Consider the following 16,049-nt stretch of genomic DNA (forward strand, 5'->3'; position numbering starts at 1 on the left):
TGGGATTGTTTTTATTGAGGATTGTTTGTCTGGGATAGTTTATCTGAGATCGTTTATCTGAGATCGTTTATCTGGGATCGTTTATCTGGGCTTGGGGCCATCATTCCAACTCAAGAACTGCTCATGATCGGGTTACTGATCGATTTGTTCACGTTCCGTTAAGAGATTATATGACTTTACCCTCAGTGGCATCAATTGGCTCCAGAATTTAGAGCAAATCAAAATTAAAAAAGGAGATCAAAGGTAGACCAAATAATAATACAACAACAAAAAAAAAAATGTTGGTATATTTTCAACTATTGGACGGCAGAAGGAAATTTGATTTAAATACAGTAAAACCTAAAAAACAAACATAAACTTAGACAGAAACATCGATAACACCTGAAGAGAAGGAAATCAAGTCACCGACTGTTTAGGCTTAGCAGTGAAACATAAATCTGCATTGGACAATGAGGTGATGCTGGAACTGGAGTGTCTGGAGAAAACTAGCACATTTCCTCATGTGACACAGGTAGAAATTGGACATTTAGGGCGTGGCTCCATGACTTGACTCCAATCTGCACAGCAACCTGAACAGCAAATGCATGACTGCATGAATCCCACCATGATGATCATTAAGTGTTAATAGTTCTGTCTTTGTCTCGCAGGCTCTCAACGGTTTTGTCCTGGTTATCACTGCCAACGGGACCATCTTTTACTCCTCCCACACCATCCAGGACTACTTGGGCTTCCATCAGGTATCAGTAGCATTCTGCTTTTCCGATCATCTCCAACTATTAACCTGCTTGATAATCTAAGGATTCCTCATGAAAACAGGTTGATTATATGATATTCAAAGCTAAAACTAGCGACCGTGACCGCCTCAAACACAGGCACAGAAAACAGCTGCAGGCTCTTGGTTCTAGATGGATGGCTTGCGTGCAACATGTGGCGGGATCAGCTCAGGGGTCTCTTGTAACCCCCTTGTCTGAGAAAACTACAACAAGACCTCACCTATTTATAGCTTGGCCTTTTGTAAAAAAGCAGCGGTTGCAGCAGCGTCCTGCAGAGAACAACGCACGGCTGTATCAAAGCTCCAACTGTGATTGAGCAAAGCTTCTGTGTGCGATGTTTTCTCTTCAGGTTGGAGCCTGTCTGGTCCTGTGCGACAAGCTCTGCACGATACTGGTGATACGTCCACCTCTGCAGCTCATAACACTAACTCTCATCAGCCATGAGGAATACGTCCAGTACTGAATGTTACTCGATGTCGGTTCCAATTATTTGTAAAATGCAGGGCCGGTTCTAGAAAATGATGACTAGGGCTGCATCTCAGATCAGAGGGGGTGCACATGCCTGGCACGTTATTCAACACTAAATTATGCATTTTCCCATAATTTCAAGTGGAATGATACTAGCAAAACAAGAATATTTAAAGTGTATTTCAAGTGCTTTATTGCAGCAATATTGCTGCAAAACAAAGAAAATGCTGCATTTAGTCTGGGCTACCTCACCCATCAGACAATCTAGCAACAGATGTTTCTTACCCTGAAAATAAAACATAGAAATTCAAACTAATTTTATCTATACAGCTCAAAACCCTCACTAAACATGACAGTCATTTCAAGGGGAATGATACCAGTCAAACAATAATATTTAAAGTGTCTTTCCATGGCATTTTTGCAGCAATATCGCTGCAGAACAAAGAAAATGCTACATTTAGTCTGGGCTACCTCACCCATCAGACAATCTAGCAACAAAAAATAAAACATAGCAACAAAAATAAATATAACCATAAATATACATGTAAACTTGCTTGCGTCGTTGTGCTTGAACCACTTCCGAATATCCATCATTACTCTGTGTTAACGAAGCAGCAGAGAGCAGCGTCTTGCTGGTGCAGGAAACTGCGCGCTGGACGCAGATGAGTGACGTACACTGGCTGATTTATGGTTCCGCGTTGCACCAACGCAGAGCTTACGGCGTAGGATACGCGGTGACGCGAACGTACGGTGCGCGTCGCAGCGTACCCTACGCCGTAGGCTACGCCGTCGATTTAACTTGGAACCATAAATCAGGCTTAACGCTCGCGCATTTGTCAGTTTTCTTTTCGTCTTTTCCACTGAGCATGCAAAAACATAAACTGAGGGTGCAATGCATGCTTATGCACCCTCGTAGACCCGGGCCTGGTAAAATGCCAGTATATAACACCTTTTTAATCTTGTCAATATTCTACAAATTGTTTTACAGTGTTTCTTATTCACATTACGTTATATCGTGTTATATACAGTTTGTACGGAGGTGTTCCTAAGCCAGCTGAGAGATGTGTCAAGCATGTCCTGGATCAGCCCCGGAGCCTCCACCCTTTTGGACGCGTTCAAACTAACTCGCTAGGCAAGCATCCAGGAGGCATTCATAACCAAATACTCCAACCATCTCAGCTGGGTTCTCTCAGTGTGGAAAGGCAGCAGATCTACTCTGAACCAGGAGAAATTTAAGTCTTTGTTTTGGTCACTACTCACAGTTCATGATGAAAGGTGGCAATCAGAACGCAGATCGACCAGTAAACCAAAAGACTCTTGCCTTTATGCTTCAACTGTCTTCACAGACCGATACAGATCTGCATTACAACAGACGCCTCACCAATCCGCCTGTTGTTCTTCCACTTTCTTCCCTCGCAGGTGAACAAGACCTCAAGTTACTTAAACTCCTCCAATTGAGGCAACACCTCATTCCCAATCCATCCTTTTCCAACTGAGAACCTTAGTCTTAGTCTCGGACGTGCTGATTTTTCACCACTGCAACAGGAAGAACACATGACATCCAGATAAAGCAGAAATGGACTCATTTGGCCACCAAACAGGACCTGCTCCACCGCTTGTCTGTGACATCTGTGACCGAGTCCAGCCCCCACTGGAAATGCATTACACCTATTACTGACAATAAAAATAAAAAACTATTTCTCAACCCTTTTGTAGGACTGAATAGCCGGTAGCAAAAAGGATCATCATGTCACCCAACTATGACATGTGGACTGGTTGGCTAAACTCCTTTTCCCCCTCCTGGAGCCTAGCGAGGGTACAGAGCTGAGTCTGTGACTGCATTTACATGCAGTCAATAACCCTTTTAAAACCCGAATATTGGCAATAACACAAATTTGCACGGCCATGTAAACACCAATAACCTCTTTGAATAACCCGAATTTGCTCATATTCCGGTTTTTAAAAACCCGAATATGACCCCTGGGTTACTCCTTTTAAAACCCGAATATTCGGTCATGCATAGCCTAACGGAATATCCCGATCAAACTGAACAGGAATTTGTTTTCTGTGCATGCTCTGTTCGCAAGGAATCCTGGTCTTTTGAGTCCAGGAAGTTCTTATAAACACGGAGAAACGCAAGACCACGCCACACTTTTGGAGTGAGGAGGAGACTAATCACTTCATAAATGTAATGAAGGATATGAACATTTCTGCATTTGTAGACGGTAGAAAGTACCGGGATAGCCAGATTTACAAGAAGGTGAGCAAAAAGTTGATCGAACCAGCATTTGTTTTGAATTTGGATACAGGAAGAAGAAGCGGAAATGACGCTAATTGCGTCATCACGTTCTCCGCGCGTCGCTGGTTTGATCGGGATAATCCCATATGATTAATTACCATGTATACAGGGATAACCCTGTTTGCTCACGCATGGAAACGGAATATTCCGAATGTTTCAGTAACCGGAATATTAGCAATAACCCGAATTTTGACTGCATGTAAACGTAGTCAGTGTTTCACAGCCAGGAACCTGAAACTGAGGTTCAACCATCAACTGAACTTTCTTTTATTCCTCCCGCATAATCCTAACCAACTTGTAAGGTCTATTAAATTCCTCATATTTGCATTTATACACCGATCAGCCACAACCCCACAGGTACAGTCCTCCTCAAAGAACATGATGTGGAGGTTCAGATGTTCCTCTGGCTTATAAACAAACAAACCCCAATCTGAAGGCATCTGTGGGAAGCAAACCCAACTCATTAAGACCAGTGTTAATGACCGCATGGCGTATCTATTCATGGAGTGAGAAATGGTCTAGTGCATCACTGGACGTCTATAGCAGCATAAGTAAAGGATTGTTCAGGGTAATCTGACCCAAAGCTTCACCAAAGGGAGAGTTCTGAGCTTAATCTTAAAGCCAGAGCGGATATCTGCCTCCCCAACCTGAACTGGGAACTGGTTCCACAAGAAAAGATCTTCAGTTTCTACTTTTGGAAGTTCTAGGAACCACAAGTAAGCCTGCCGTCTGTGAGCCAAGTTCTCTGTTGGAAGAACTGGAAACTATGAGCTCTTTGAGATCTGAAGGAAGTCGGCCCTCAAGCCTTTATTTCTGATGAGAAGAATTTTTAACTGATGCCTATTAGGGATGGGCGGTATGGACTAAAAAATGTATCACGATAATTTCTGGCATTTATCCCGATAACGATAAAAATGACGATAAAAAAAATACCAATTCAACTCCATCTTTGTAACTATAAATCTATCTCGCTCTCAGATCCGCCATGTTTGTCATCAACGGGAATTTATCTTTCTTTCTTTCTTTCTTTCTTTCTTTCTTTCTTTCTTTCTTTCTTTCTTTCTTTCTTTCTTTCTTTCTTTCTTTCTTTCTTTCTTTCTTTCTTTCTTTCTTTCTTTCTTTCTTTCTTTCTTTCTTTCTTTCTTTCTTTCCTTCCTTCCTTCTTTTTTCCCTTCCTTCCTTCTTTCCTCCTGCTCTTTCCTTCCTTCTTCCCTTCCTCTTTTCTCCCTTCCTTCCTCCTTTCCTTGTTTTCTCCCTTCCTTCTCCCCTTTCCTTCCTTCCTTCCTTCCTTCCTTCCTTCCTTCCTTCCTTCCTTCCTTCCTTCCTTCCTTCCTTCCTTCCTTCCTTCCTTCCTTCCTTTCTTCCTTCCTTCTTTTTTCCCTTCCTTCCTTCCTTCCTTCCTTCCTTCCTTCCTTCCTTCCTTCCTTCCTTCCTTCCTTCCTTTCTTCCTTCCTTCTTTTTTCCCTTCCTTCCTTCCTTCCTTCCTTCCTTCCTTCCTTCCTTCCTTCCTTCCTTCCTTCCTTCCTTCCTTCCTTCCTTCCTTCCTTCCTTCCTTCCTTCCTTCCTTCCTTCCTTCCTTCCTTCCTTCCTTCCTTCCAAAAATCAGCTTTACACAAAAACATCATCAACGGGAATTTATCGTTTTTACCGCGTCATGACAAATTCTTATCGTGAGGAATTTTTTCGACGGTATATCGTGAACGGTAAAATATCGCCCATTCCTAATGCCTATCTACATTCACTTGTGGCTAAAGTTGGGTGCAAAGGCTCTAGCATGCATTTGGTTAGGGGTGAGGCAAAGCAGTAGCGGACCTCTGAGCGGTGAGATATGAAGAAAGAGACTCAATAAAGTTTATAAAATGTTCTCCTGCAAAAGACAGCACAATCTTTTAAGCATCTGGTTGATGTGCAGCTTCATATGTGTTCATGAAGGATTTGACACAATGATCAGTACTCGGTCATTTACGGTGGTTTAAATCCCTGAACAAATCCTTTCCACCAGTCTATGAGCCGTTACCTGCCGCCTCAGCTGATCCCTGCTCTGTTTGCTCTTCCACAGACTGATGTCGTCCACCAGAGTGTGTACGAACTGGTCCACACGGAGGACCAGCAGGAGCTCAGCAGAAACTTGCACTGGGCTTTGAATCCGTCTCCGACCGAAGCGTCTGCCATGTCCCAAGACTCCCCTCAAGGTGACCGCTCTCCCCTCCTGCACAAGTCTGTAACGTGCAAAGTCTCAACGAAGCCTGAATATGAGTGAATCACGCAGGCGTGATGTTCAAGTTTATTGAAACCAGTCACTGCATTTCAGCCAAAGCTGACAGCCACAGCAGATGCACACAGACAGACAGACAGACATCGATACGAGGTGGTTAAAGCACACAGCATTAAGCAGACTAGCCTCAGGTCAAATCACATGACCCTGTAATCTTCACTGTGGCTTATGAGGTGAAGTGGTCCTAGATCTGTATTTGGGCTTTAAGATGCTTATGTGTTTGTGTGTGCGGGTGTCGGTTGAGTTTGAGCTAAGACCCACGGTTCCAACACAATTAACCCACAAACGCTTTGCCGTGTCCAGTCTGACAGTTCAAACTTCTTTGTACGTCTGCAGTTTGGAGAGAAAACATTAATCAGAGTATGAATCAGTCAAGAGATGTGAAGCTAGCATGGGTGTGTCAGTTCAGCGTTTACAAAGAGTCGACTTTAAAGGACTGAATGTTGTTTTTGTGGCCGCAGACGCGGAACCTGACAGCAGCTCATCGTTCGTTACGTACTGTCCCGAGCAGCTTCCTCCCGAGAACTCGTCCTTCCTGGAGAGGAGCTTCGTGTGCCGGTTCCGCTGCCTCCTGGACAACTCCTCCGGCTTCCTGGTAGGTTTTCAGCTGCAGGGTCCAAACCTGCAGACCTGCTCCAAGGAGAGCTGGGAAAGCACACGTGGGGTCCAAAGCCTTGCATCACACCTTCAGCAGGACTTTCTCAGGGATTAAACCTTTAAGATTTTTCCCAAAAAGAATCAATTCATACCCAAAAATGGCTCCAACTCGACATTTTGGAAACTATGACTGAACTAATAAGTCCTGCGTCTTTTTCCAGTCACTAGAAAGTCGGTGAGCGTTTACACACTAGCACGACGGTCAACGTTAGTAGGTTATACACTGCTGTAAAAGTGATTTCCTGGATGTCAAATTTTCCTCACAGTAGCGCATCATCCATATATTTTTGCATATAATCATCTTTATTTGTCAGTATACATCCTACAAAACAGTGAAATGCATCCTCTGCTTTTAACCCATCACTAGTTCAACTAGGAGCAGTGGGCCTTTTTTCCGGCCTCTGGGGAGCGGTCACAGTTAAGGGCCTTGCTCAGGGTTGCCATCCCGGGGACTTGAACCCGGGTCCTCCAGACCCAAGCCCGCCCAGGCTACCATTACCCATATATCTGTTGGGGACCACTTACTGAGTTCTACATTTAGGCAAAATCAGTATTTTATTCAATTCAGATTGTCTCCATGTCCTTTTCAGAGATCCAGAACAAGTAAACTCCCCTAGTGAGAGTAAAACCTTAAAGCAAAAAAGTGGCAAGAATCCCCTTGATCAAGACCTGGATCATAAGAACCTCCTGCTGAAGACCAGCCAGGTAGAGCAGGAAACGGGAGATATGAAAGAGAGAATGAAGAACAGATAGAGGAGGGGCACAGATATATTAGTAGTAATGATCTGTTAGCAGGAGAAATAAGAGTTCTATGTACATATGACTGATACCTGGTTAGTTGGTGGACTACAGAGATGACTATATAAACAGGTGTAGACAGCAGACACGGTGCTGGTCAGAGGGGGGATTGCAGCTCCTGAAACTCTGGCCTGCAAATATGCACAGAAAAAAGAGGGGGCATACCAGCCCAACAAACTACAAGAACAATGGAGAACAATGATGGTTATGAAATACTTCTAATTAATAACTGAGGGTTGATCTGAAGAAAGGAAAGAGAAGAGGAGGAGAGAAGGAGGGGTGAGGGGAGGCACTCAGTCAGGGTGGCCGCAAGGGGTGTGCGAACCGTGCGACCGCACAGGGCCTCGCTCCCCAAGGGCCTCGCGCTATGGGCCGTTTTTTTTTTTCTTTTTTCTTTCTTCTTTCCCTTATAAATATCAACAGTCACGTTCCATTACAGACCTAAATGTGTACTAGTCTGTGCATATCAATAAATATATGTGCAATGATGTGCTTGCTGATTGATGTCTCTGCGCAGCTGCGCGTGTCTGTTGTTCAATACAACTGCGTCAGACCAAGCGCAGACACAAGCTGCTCTGATCGGGACGGGTGGAGTTGGAACAAACTGTCACACAATGTCGAGAGAACGAGACAGATTCAGGAAATTTCCATCGGGGAATGAAAAAAGAAAAAAACTAAAGAAAATGGAAGAGTTTAATGCCTCTCTGAAAGCCTTGTTTGATACATTTGTAACAAAAATCACCGATCCGACCGGGTCTCAAGCAGCCACGGGGCCCTGCGTCGAGGCAAGCCCAGATGATGATGAGGCAGGGGAAGGTATCCAGTATTTTGCTAAAGGAGAGTTAAAATTGCGCATATACACACCCGATCCGACCGAAAAACCCCAAAATTTCGAGGGCCCCCCCCCCCCGGCCATTTCGCACAGGGCCTTGCAAATCTCCCAGACAGCTCTGTACTCAGTGGATCATGTCGGTGTCCCCCTGCAGCGTAGCTCTATAGCAGCGTATCTAGGATGAAGCTCTGTTTAAGACCAGCTGCTCTAGTCTTGGAGTTTGGATGTTTAGGATTTTATAAGCAAGTAACAGAAGTTTCAATTTGAGTTTTACTGGGAGCCAATGGAGTGAGGCTAACGCTGGAGAGACGTGGTCTCTCTTGCTGATTCCTGTCAGCATTCGCACTGCTGCATATTGGATCAGCTGGAGGCTATTCAGAGAATTACTTGGACATCCTGCGAATAACACATTACAGTAATCTAGTCTAGAAGAAACTACTATATACTAGTTGTACTTCTCTAAAGTACAACGAGTATATAGTAGTTTGACTCTGGGATGTGCTGGAAACACTCTCTCATGTCTCCAAGTAAATACCACAGAAATATGAACAACTCCAGCAACAGTTGTAGTAAATAGAAAAACTTCTGAAAACATTCAGTAACATCATTTAATGGAGCGAGTAAGAAATAGTAATAATACCAAGGACATAGTTTAACAAGTCAGAGAGTAGGGTGTTCACCAAACAGAAAGTGGGTGTTTTGAATCCCAGTGTAGACTTTGTTCCTGGGCCAGGCCCCGAGCACGTACCCACACAGCAAAGGAAGTGTGATGTATAAATAAAACTGGCTGGAGAATAAAATAAGTCTTGAGCTGCATTTTCTTTGTGACTTGATCAAGCCTGGGTTCCTTCAGGCTCCAGCAGGGGGCAGCACGGCGACCTCAGGGCACACCTGAACCGTCCCTGCAGACGCTACACGTACAGGCTTCAATAAACTCTCTCAAATATTGTGGCTCCAGACCGTTTAGAGGGCGGGGGTTGAATTCAATCGTACGTCAGGACTGATGTCACTGCTCAGGTTTGTCTCAGGTGTTTGGCTCAGGTGTCCTGCTCTCACATTCAGCTTCGTCTTTTGCTTTCACTCTTTTCACTCGTTATGTTTATTATGTTGTGGAGCAAATAGTGTTTTTGTACTTTTACTACTGAACGGGATTGTGAGGGCAGGGGTGTAGTGGTTGGCACTGTCAGGCCACAGCAAGAAGGTTCATATCTAGTACAGTTTCACAACCACTGATATTTTTATAACAACAACCACACACGCGTGGCTTCACAAATCTGGTGAAAATAAGGCCTCCTTTGTGAGCACACAGTTTCCACGTGAAACGGCATCGTTTATGCATCCAGCCACTGCTCTCCAGAACTAAAACTCATGACTTCATCCACCACCCGCCCTTCCGGTAGCTTCACACAAACATCAATTCAATTCAATTCAATTCAATTTTATTTATATAGCGTCTAATACAACAAAAGTTGTCTCTAGACGCTTTCCAGAGACCCATACCCAGAACATGACCCCCGAGCAGTTATTACATAAACAATGGCAGGTAAAATCTCCCCTAGTGGGAGAAAAACCTTAAGTCAAACAGTGGCAAGGAAAAACTCCCCTTTAGGAGGGAAGAAACCTTGAGCAGGACCAGGCTCATAAGGGGGGACCCTCCTGGCGAGGGCCAGACTGGTGGGTCAGGGACGGCAACAGCACAGCAGGCAGGTGGAAGCAGCAATGGGATGACCAGGGGTGGGGACCGCAGGCCAGCACGCAGCTCCCGAAGCTCCGGCCCAATCATCAAGTCCCAGGTTGGGGTGCAGGGTCGGGGAAAGGTTTGAGAAGGGGCAGGGCCAGGGAGAGGAGTCTTGACGCACAAACCTCTCCCCCGCCTGCCCGGGCCGTTACCCTGCCCCTCTCACTCCCACGCTGCAGGTTCCGGTGTCCGGCAAAGGATGCTGCAACATGGACAAAAGAGAGAAAAGGGAGGAGAAGGGGGGGCCAGCACAAGAAACTACAGGAACGACTCTGGCACACTAGAGTTTACACATTTATCGCAGTTTTTCTCTAGTTTTCTTTCTTATAAAGACATTAACTATTGACGTCACATTTTCTTAGTACTATCAACATCTTTGAAACGCACACAGATAATCAGAGTATCGGGGGAAGAAGGCCACCAAGTTCACAGATTTACATAAATACAGTACAAGGGTTGACAGGGTGCAGTAATACCTGGAGGTTTCTCACATATGAACACCAATAAGAGAAACACGCTGTTTAAACCTGTTTTTGTCCACCTGCAGGCGTTAAACATCCAGGGCCGGCTCAAGTTTCTGCACGGACAGAACCAGCGGCAAGAAAACGGCGGGAAAGCCCCCCCGCAGCTCGCCCTTTTCGCCATCGCTACGCCCCTCCAGCCGCCATCCATCCTGGAGATCAGGACCAAGAACATGATCTTCAGGACCAAGCACAAGCTCGACTTCACGCCCATGGCCTGCGACGCAAAGTAACGACGCTGCTCAGTACTTCCAGTTAGCTCTTATCTGTAGACGTGGGCCGTAGAACACCATAATTCTTGTCTTCAGTAGATTGTTTTCTTCTTTTGATAAATGACTTGTGTGTTTTGCTCAGAGGGAAGATCGTTCTGGGTTACACTGAGGCCGAGCTCAGGGTACGAGGATCAGGATATCAGTTCATTCATGCAGCAGATATGTTGTACTGTGCAGAGAACCATGTTAGAAGTAAGTATTTACAACATTTTTTTGCCTTTTGAAACACAGATAAAGTACAACAGCACCGTTTTCAACCGGGTCTATAAACTTCTATTTGTAGCAGAGGTGTAAAAAGTATTCACATTCATTACTCAGGTAGAAGTATAGATACTAGAGTTTAAAATACTCTTGTAGAAGTTGAAGTATCAACTCAAGTTTTTTACTCGAGTAAAAGTATAAAAGTACTGGTTTCAAAACTACTTAAAGTATAAAAGTAAAAGTAATGTAAGGGGGAAAAAGCCATTGAGGACAAAAGCCATTGAAAATGGATGCATCTTAGTATAATGCAAATATATTAAAGAAGCATATATGTGTACTATTGAGCATTAACATGTGTTTCAGAGAGCAGGAGATATGATGACTAGTTGCCTATAAGTATTGTAATGGTGCAAAAAGTCAAACTTCAGAGGATGTTATCATTTATCCTAACCTTTATTGGAATGTACATCCAAGTTTAGTTGCAGGAATCTGAGGGAACGGATGTAAGAACAAAACTGGACAAGAACATCTGAAACAACCACAACCAAATTCACTCTATCCGGATGGAGCAATTTAACTGGATAGTTTTTGTTTAAAGGCCGAAATGAAATAGAGTAACGAGGCTGTTTTTAAAATGTAAGAAGTAAAAAGTACAGATAATTCCGTGAAAATGTAAGGAGTAAAAGTAAAAAGTCGTCTGAAAAATAATTACTCCAGTGAAGTATAGATAACCAAAATTTCTACTTAAGTAAGGTAACGAAGTATTTGTACTTCGTTACTTGACACTTCTGTTTTGTAGCAACTGGTTTGAGAGGGGCAGGGTCTGAAAACTCTGCCCTTTTTACAGCGTAACAGAGGGCGGTTGAACTATTGGTGTGGTTTCATGGTTGGTACTAAGACCTTACACCAGCGCACAAAAGTTTTCTTTTTTTAGTTTTATAACAGTTATTTTTTATGTATTCTGCATCCAAAACTCAAAATAGCATTACAGCATGTTTATTTCTCATTGTCCTGTAAGAAATAAGCATAAGAATAGAGTTTGATATCAGCCAGAACGAGACTCAGCGCGCTTCCGTCTCCACCTTGGTCCTTTGGGCTGAAATATTGCAGGGTCAGACAGCACAGACAGCATCCACGAGTAATCCTGCTGGATTAGCGAGCAGATTGAGAAAAGCTTCAGAGCCGCCAGAGGAAAGGATATGTCCCGTAAATCCACCGCATGGGCAAAGCATCAGAGATGATGCAAACAGCACCAGCAACACAACTACAGAGGTCGCATATGTGACCGGCAGCTGTTGGCGGTTCAGGAGTGACTGTCGTTTAATCGTCACGAGATGACAAGGAGGTTTCCGCGAGCGCTACAACTGCGCCACCCTGCGGGTTCACCTTGTGGCCTTATCACCCTTTCGTGGGGTCAAAGATTCAAATAATTTGTGTTTCTGTATAATCTTTCCGTTGATCCTTGAAAGAGAATATCATTTTGGGAGTTCAAACATTTAATCCCACCTGAACAAAAGCCCTAGCAGGTTCAGAGGCCGTTACCACGGTGATTAACAGCTTCAGGTTTAGTGTTCGCCCGGCGTTTGCTTAATCTATTTACTCTGATGTAAGTGATGGCACCTTCGTTCTGTAATACCCCCCTGAGCTGGGAAGAATCCCACCTGTGGGGGCAGCACAGCTTCAAACGTCCGCTACAGTGACCTTTGACTTTTCATTTGTGTTTCTTACAGAGGTGTCAAAAGTATTCACATTCATTACTCAGGTAGAAGTATAGATACTAGAGTTTAAAAATACTCCTGTAGAAGTTGAAGTATCAACTCAAGTTGTTTAATCAAGTAAAAGTATAAAAGTACTGGTTTCAAAACTACTTAAAGTATAAAAGTAAAAGTAATGTAAGGGGGAAAAAAGCCATTAAGGACAAAAGCCATTGAAAATGAATGCATCTTAGTATAATGCAAATATATTAAAGAACCATATATGTGTACTATTGAGCATTAACATGTGTTTCAGAGAGCAGGAGATATGATGACTAGTTGTCTATAAGTATTGTAATGGTGCAAAAAGTCAAACTTCAGAGGCATGTTATCATTTATCCTAACCTTTATTGGAATGTACATCCAAGTTTAGTTGCAGGAATCTGAGGGAACGGATGTAAGAACAAAACTGGACAAGAACATCTGAAACAACCACAACCAAATTCACTCTATCTGGATGGAGCAATTTAACTGGATAGTTTTTTTTTAAAGGCCGAAATGAAATAGAGTAACAAGGCTGTTTTTAAAATGTAAGGAGTAAAAATTACAGATAATTGCGTGAAAATGTAAGGAATAAAAGTAAAAAGCCATCTGAAAAATAATTACTCCAGTGAAGTATAGATAACCAAAATTTCTACTTAAGTAAGGTAACGAAGTATTTGTACTTTGTTACTTGACACCTCTGATTTCTTATGATGTTTCAGTAATTTTGACTGTGTTTGTGCGTTAAGTGATGAAGACCGGCGAGAGCGGGCTGACCGTCTTCAGGCTCCTCACCAAGGACAATCGCTGGAAGTGGGTCCAGGCCAACGCCCGGCTGGTGTACAAGAGTGGCAAACCAGATTACATTATCGCCACCCAGAGACCTCTGCTGTACGTCCCTGCACCTACACGTTGGGTTTCACACTAGCAACATACTGTGGTTCTGGAAAAGTAACACCAAGAGCGTCACTTTGATCCAGCGCTGTCAATCAATGAATAACTTTATTTGTCCCCAATGGGGCAATTAACCTTGCGGCAATATGTAGACATATACACATAGTAAAAAAAGGACAACGACTTTAAATTTAAAAATCTAAAAATCCAAGCCCCACAACAGCTACCTTTTCCTCATGGAATTGAGAAGGGAGATGGCAGAAGGTACAAAAGAATGTTTATATTAGGAATGGGCGATATTTTACCGTTCACGATAAACCGTCAAAAAAATTCCCCACGGTAAGAATTTGTCATCTCACGGTAAAAACGATAAATAAAGAGGAAATGAGCCTGAAAGAAAGAAAGAAAGAAAGAAAGAAAGAAAGAAAGAAAGAAAGAAAGAAAGAAAGAAAGAAAGAAAGAAAGAAAGAAAGAAAGAAAGAAAGAAATGAGCCTGAAAGAAAGAAAGAAAGAAATGAGCCTGAAAGAAAGAAAGAAAGAAGAAAGAAAGAAAGAAAGAAAGAAGAAAGAAAGAAAGAAAGAAAGAAAGAAAGAAAGAAAGAAAGAAAGAAAGAAGAAAGAAATGAGCATGAAAAAAAGAAAGAAAGAAATGAGCCTGAAAGAAAGAAGAAAGAAATGAGCATGAAAGAAAGAAAGAAAGAAAGAAAGAAAGAAAGAAAGAAAGAAATGAGCCTGAAAGAAAGAAAGAAAGAAAGATAGAAAGAAAGAAAGAAAGAAATGAGCCTGAAAGAAAGAAAGAAAGAAAGAAAGAAAGAAAGAAAGAAAGAAAGAAAGAAAGAAAGAAAGAAAGAAATGAACATGAAAGAAAGAAAGAAGAAAGAAATGAGCCTGAAAGAAAGAAAGAAAGAAAGAAAGAAAGATAGAAAGAAAGAAAGAAAGAAATGAGCCTGAAAGAAAAAAAGAAAGAAAGAAAGAAAGAACACTTTTTGTATTGGTATTTTTTTTATCGTTATTGGGTTAAATGCCAGAAATTATCATGATACATTTTTTTGTCCATACCGCCCATCCCTAGTTTATATCTGTTAGTTTTGAGAAGTGGAAGTCTGAGCAATGTACCCGATGGGAGAAACTGAAACTCTTGGTGTAGAGGATGGAACAGTCCGATAGGATAGTTTTTGCTTTCCTACTGTAAAAATCTAAAAATCCAAGCCCCACAACAGCTACCTTTTCCTCATGGAATTGAGAAGGGAGATGGCAGAAGGTACAAAAGAATGTTTATATTAGGAATGGGCGATATTTTACCGTTCACGATAAACCGTCAAAAAAATTCCCCACAGTAAGAATTTGTCATCTCACGGTAAAAACGATAAATAAAGAGGAAATGAGCCTGAAAGAAAGAAAGAAAGAAAGAAAGAAAGAAAGAAATAAATGAGCCTGAAAGAAAGAAAGAAAGAAAGAAATGAGCCTGAAAGAAAGAAAGAAAGAAAGAAGAAAGAAAGAAAGAAAGAAAGAAAGAAAGAAAGAAAGAAAGAAAGAAAGAAGAAAGAAATGAGCATGAAAGAAAGAAAGAAAGAAATGAGCCTGAAAGAAAGAAGAAAGAAATGAGCATGAAAGAAAGAAAGAAAGAAAGAAAGAAAGAAAGAAAGAAAGAAAGAAAGAAAGAAAGAAATGAGCCTGAAAGAAAGAAAGAAAGAAAGAAAGATAGAAAGAAAGAAAGAAAGAAATGAGCCTGAAAGAAAGAAAGAAAGAAAGAAAGAAAGAAAGAAAGAAAGAAAGAAAGAAATGAACATGAAAGAAAGAAAGAAGAAGGAAATGAGTCTGAAGGAAAGAAAGAAAGAAAGAAAGAAAGAAAGAAATGAGCCTGAAAGAAAGAAAGAAAGAAAGAAAGATAGAAAGAAAGAAAGAAAGAAATGAGCCTGAAAGAAAGAAAGAAAGAAAGAAAGAAAGAAAGAAAGAAAGAAAGAAAGAAAGAAAGAAAGAAAGAAAGAAAGAAAGAAAGAAAGAAAGAAAGAAATGAGCCTGAAAGAAAGAAAGAAAGAAAGAAATGAACATGAAAGAAAGAAAGAAGAAAGAAATGAGTCTGAAGGAAAGAAAGAAAGAAAGAAAGAAAGAAAGAAAGAAAGAAAGAAAGAAAGAAAGAAAGAAAGAAAGAAAGAAAGAAAGAAAGAAAGAAAGAAAGAAAGAAAGAAAGAAAGAAAGAAAGAAAGAAAGAAAGAAAGAAAGAAAGAAAGAAAGAAAGAAAGAAATGAGCCTGAAAGAAAAAAAATATTCCCGTTGATGACACTTTTTGTATTGGTATTTTTTTTATCGTTATTGGGTTAAATGCCAGAAATTATCATGATACATTTTTTTGTCCATACCGCCCATCCCTAGTTTATATCTGTTAGTTTTGAGAAGTGGAAGTCTGAGCAATGTACCCGATGGGAGAAACTGAAACTCTTGATGTAGAGGATGGAACAGTCCGATAGGAGAGTTTTTATCTTTCCTATACAGCTGTTTGTTCTACAGGTCCAGTAGAGTCACCTGAGTAGAGCCAATTATTTTGCTACAGACATTAACCACCTTGGTAAGAACAGTTTTCTGCT

At 41.8% G+C, this 16,049-nt stretch overlaps 1 protein-coding gene across 2 annotated transcripts in view; it reads left to right on the plus strand.

Moving 5' to 3' along the window:
* LOC133446178 (aryl hydrocarbon receptor-like) overlaps positions 1 to 16,049 on the plus strand; it is a 73,007-nt gene that overhangs the window by 45,025 nt on the left and 11,933 nt on the right. For both annotated transcript variants that reach the window (XR_009782805.1, XM_061724094.1), the window contains exons 4-9: positions 648 to 737; positions 5,600 to 5,732; positions 6,277 to 6,410; positions 10,388 to 10,590; positions 10,716 to 10,825; positions 13,320 to 13,461. Coding sequence is in view for 1 of the 2 variants with exons in the window: in XM_061724094.1 (XP_061580078.1) it covers positions 648 to 737; positions 5,600 to 5,732; positions 6,277 to 6,410; positions 10,388 to 10,590; positions 10,716 to 10,825; positions 13,320 to 13,461 (812 nt within the window). In the remaining variant the exon portion in view is untranslated. The remainder of the gene's footprint in view (positions 1 to 647; positions 738 to 5,599; positions 5,733 to 6,276; positions 6,411 to 10,387; positions 10,591 to 10,715; positions 10,826 to 13,319; positions 13,462 to 16,049) is intronic.

The sequence above is a fragment of the Cololabis saira genome, chromosome 6 (assembly GCF_033807715.1).
Source record: "Cololabis saira isolate AMF1-May2022 chromosome 6, fColSai1.1, whole genome shotgun sequence".
NCBI classification, from domain to species: domain Eukaryota; kingdom Metazoa; phylum Chordata; class Actinopteri; order Beloniformes; family Belonidae; genus Cololabis; species Cololabis saira.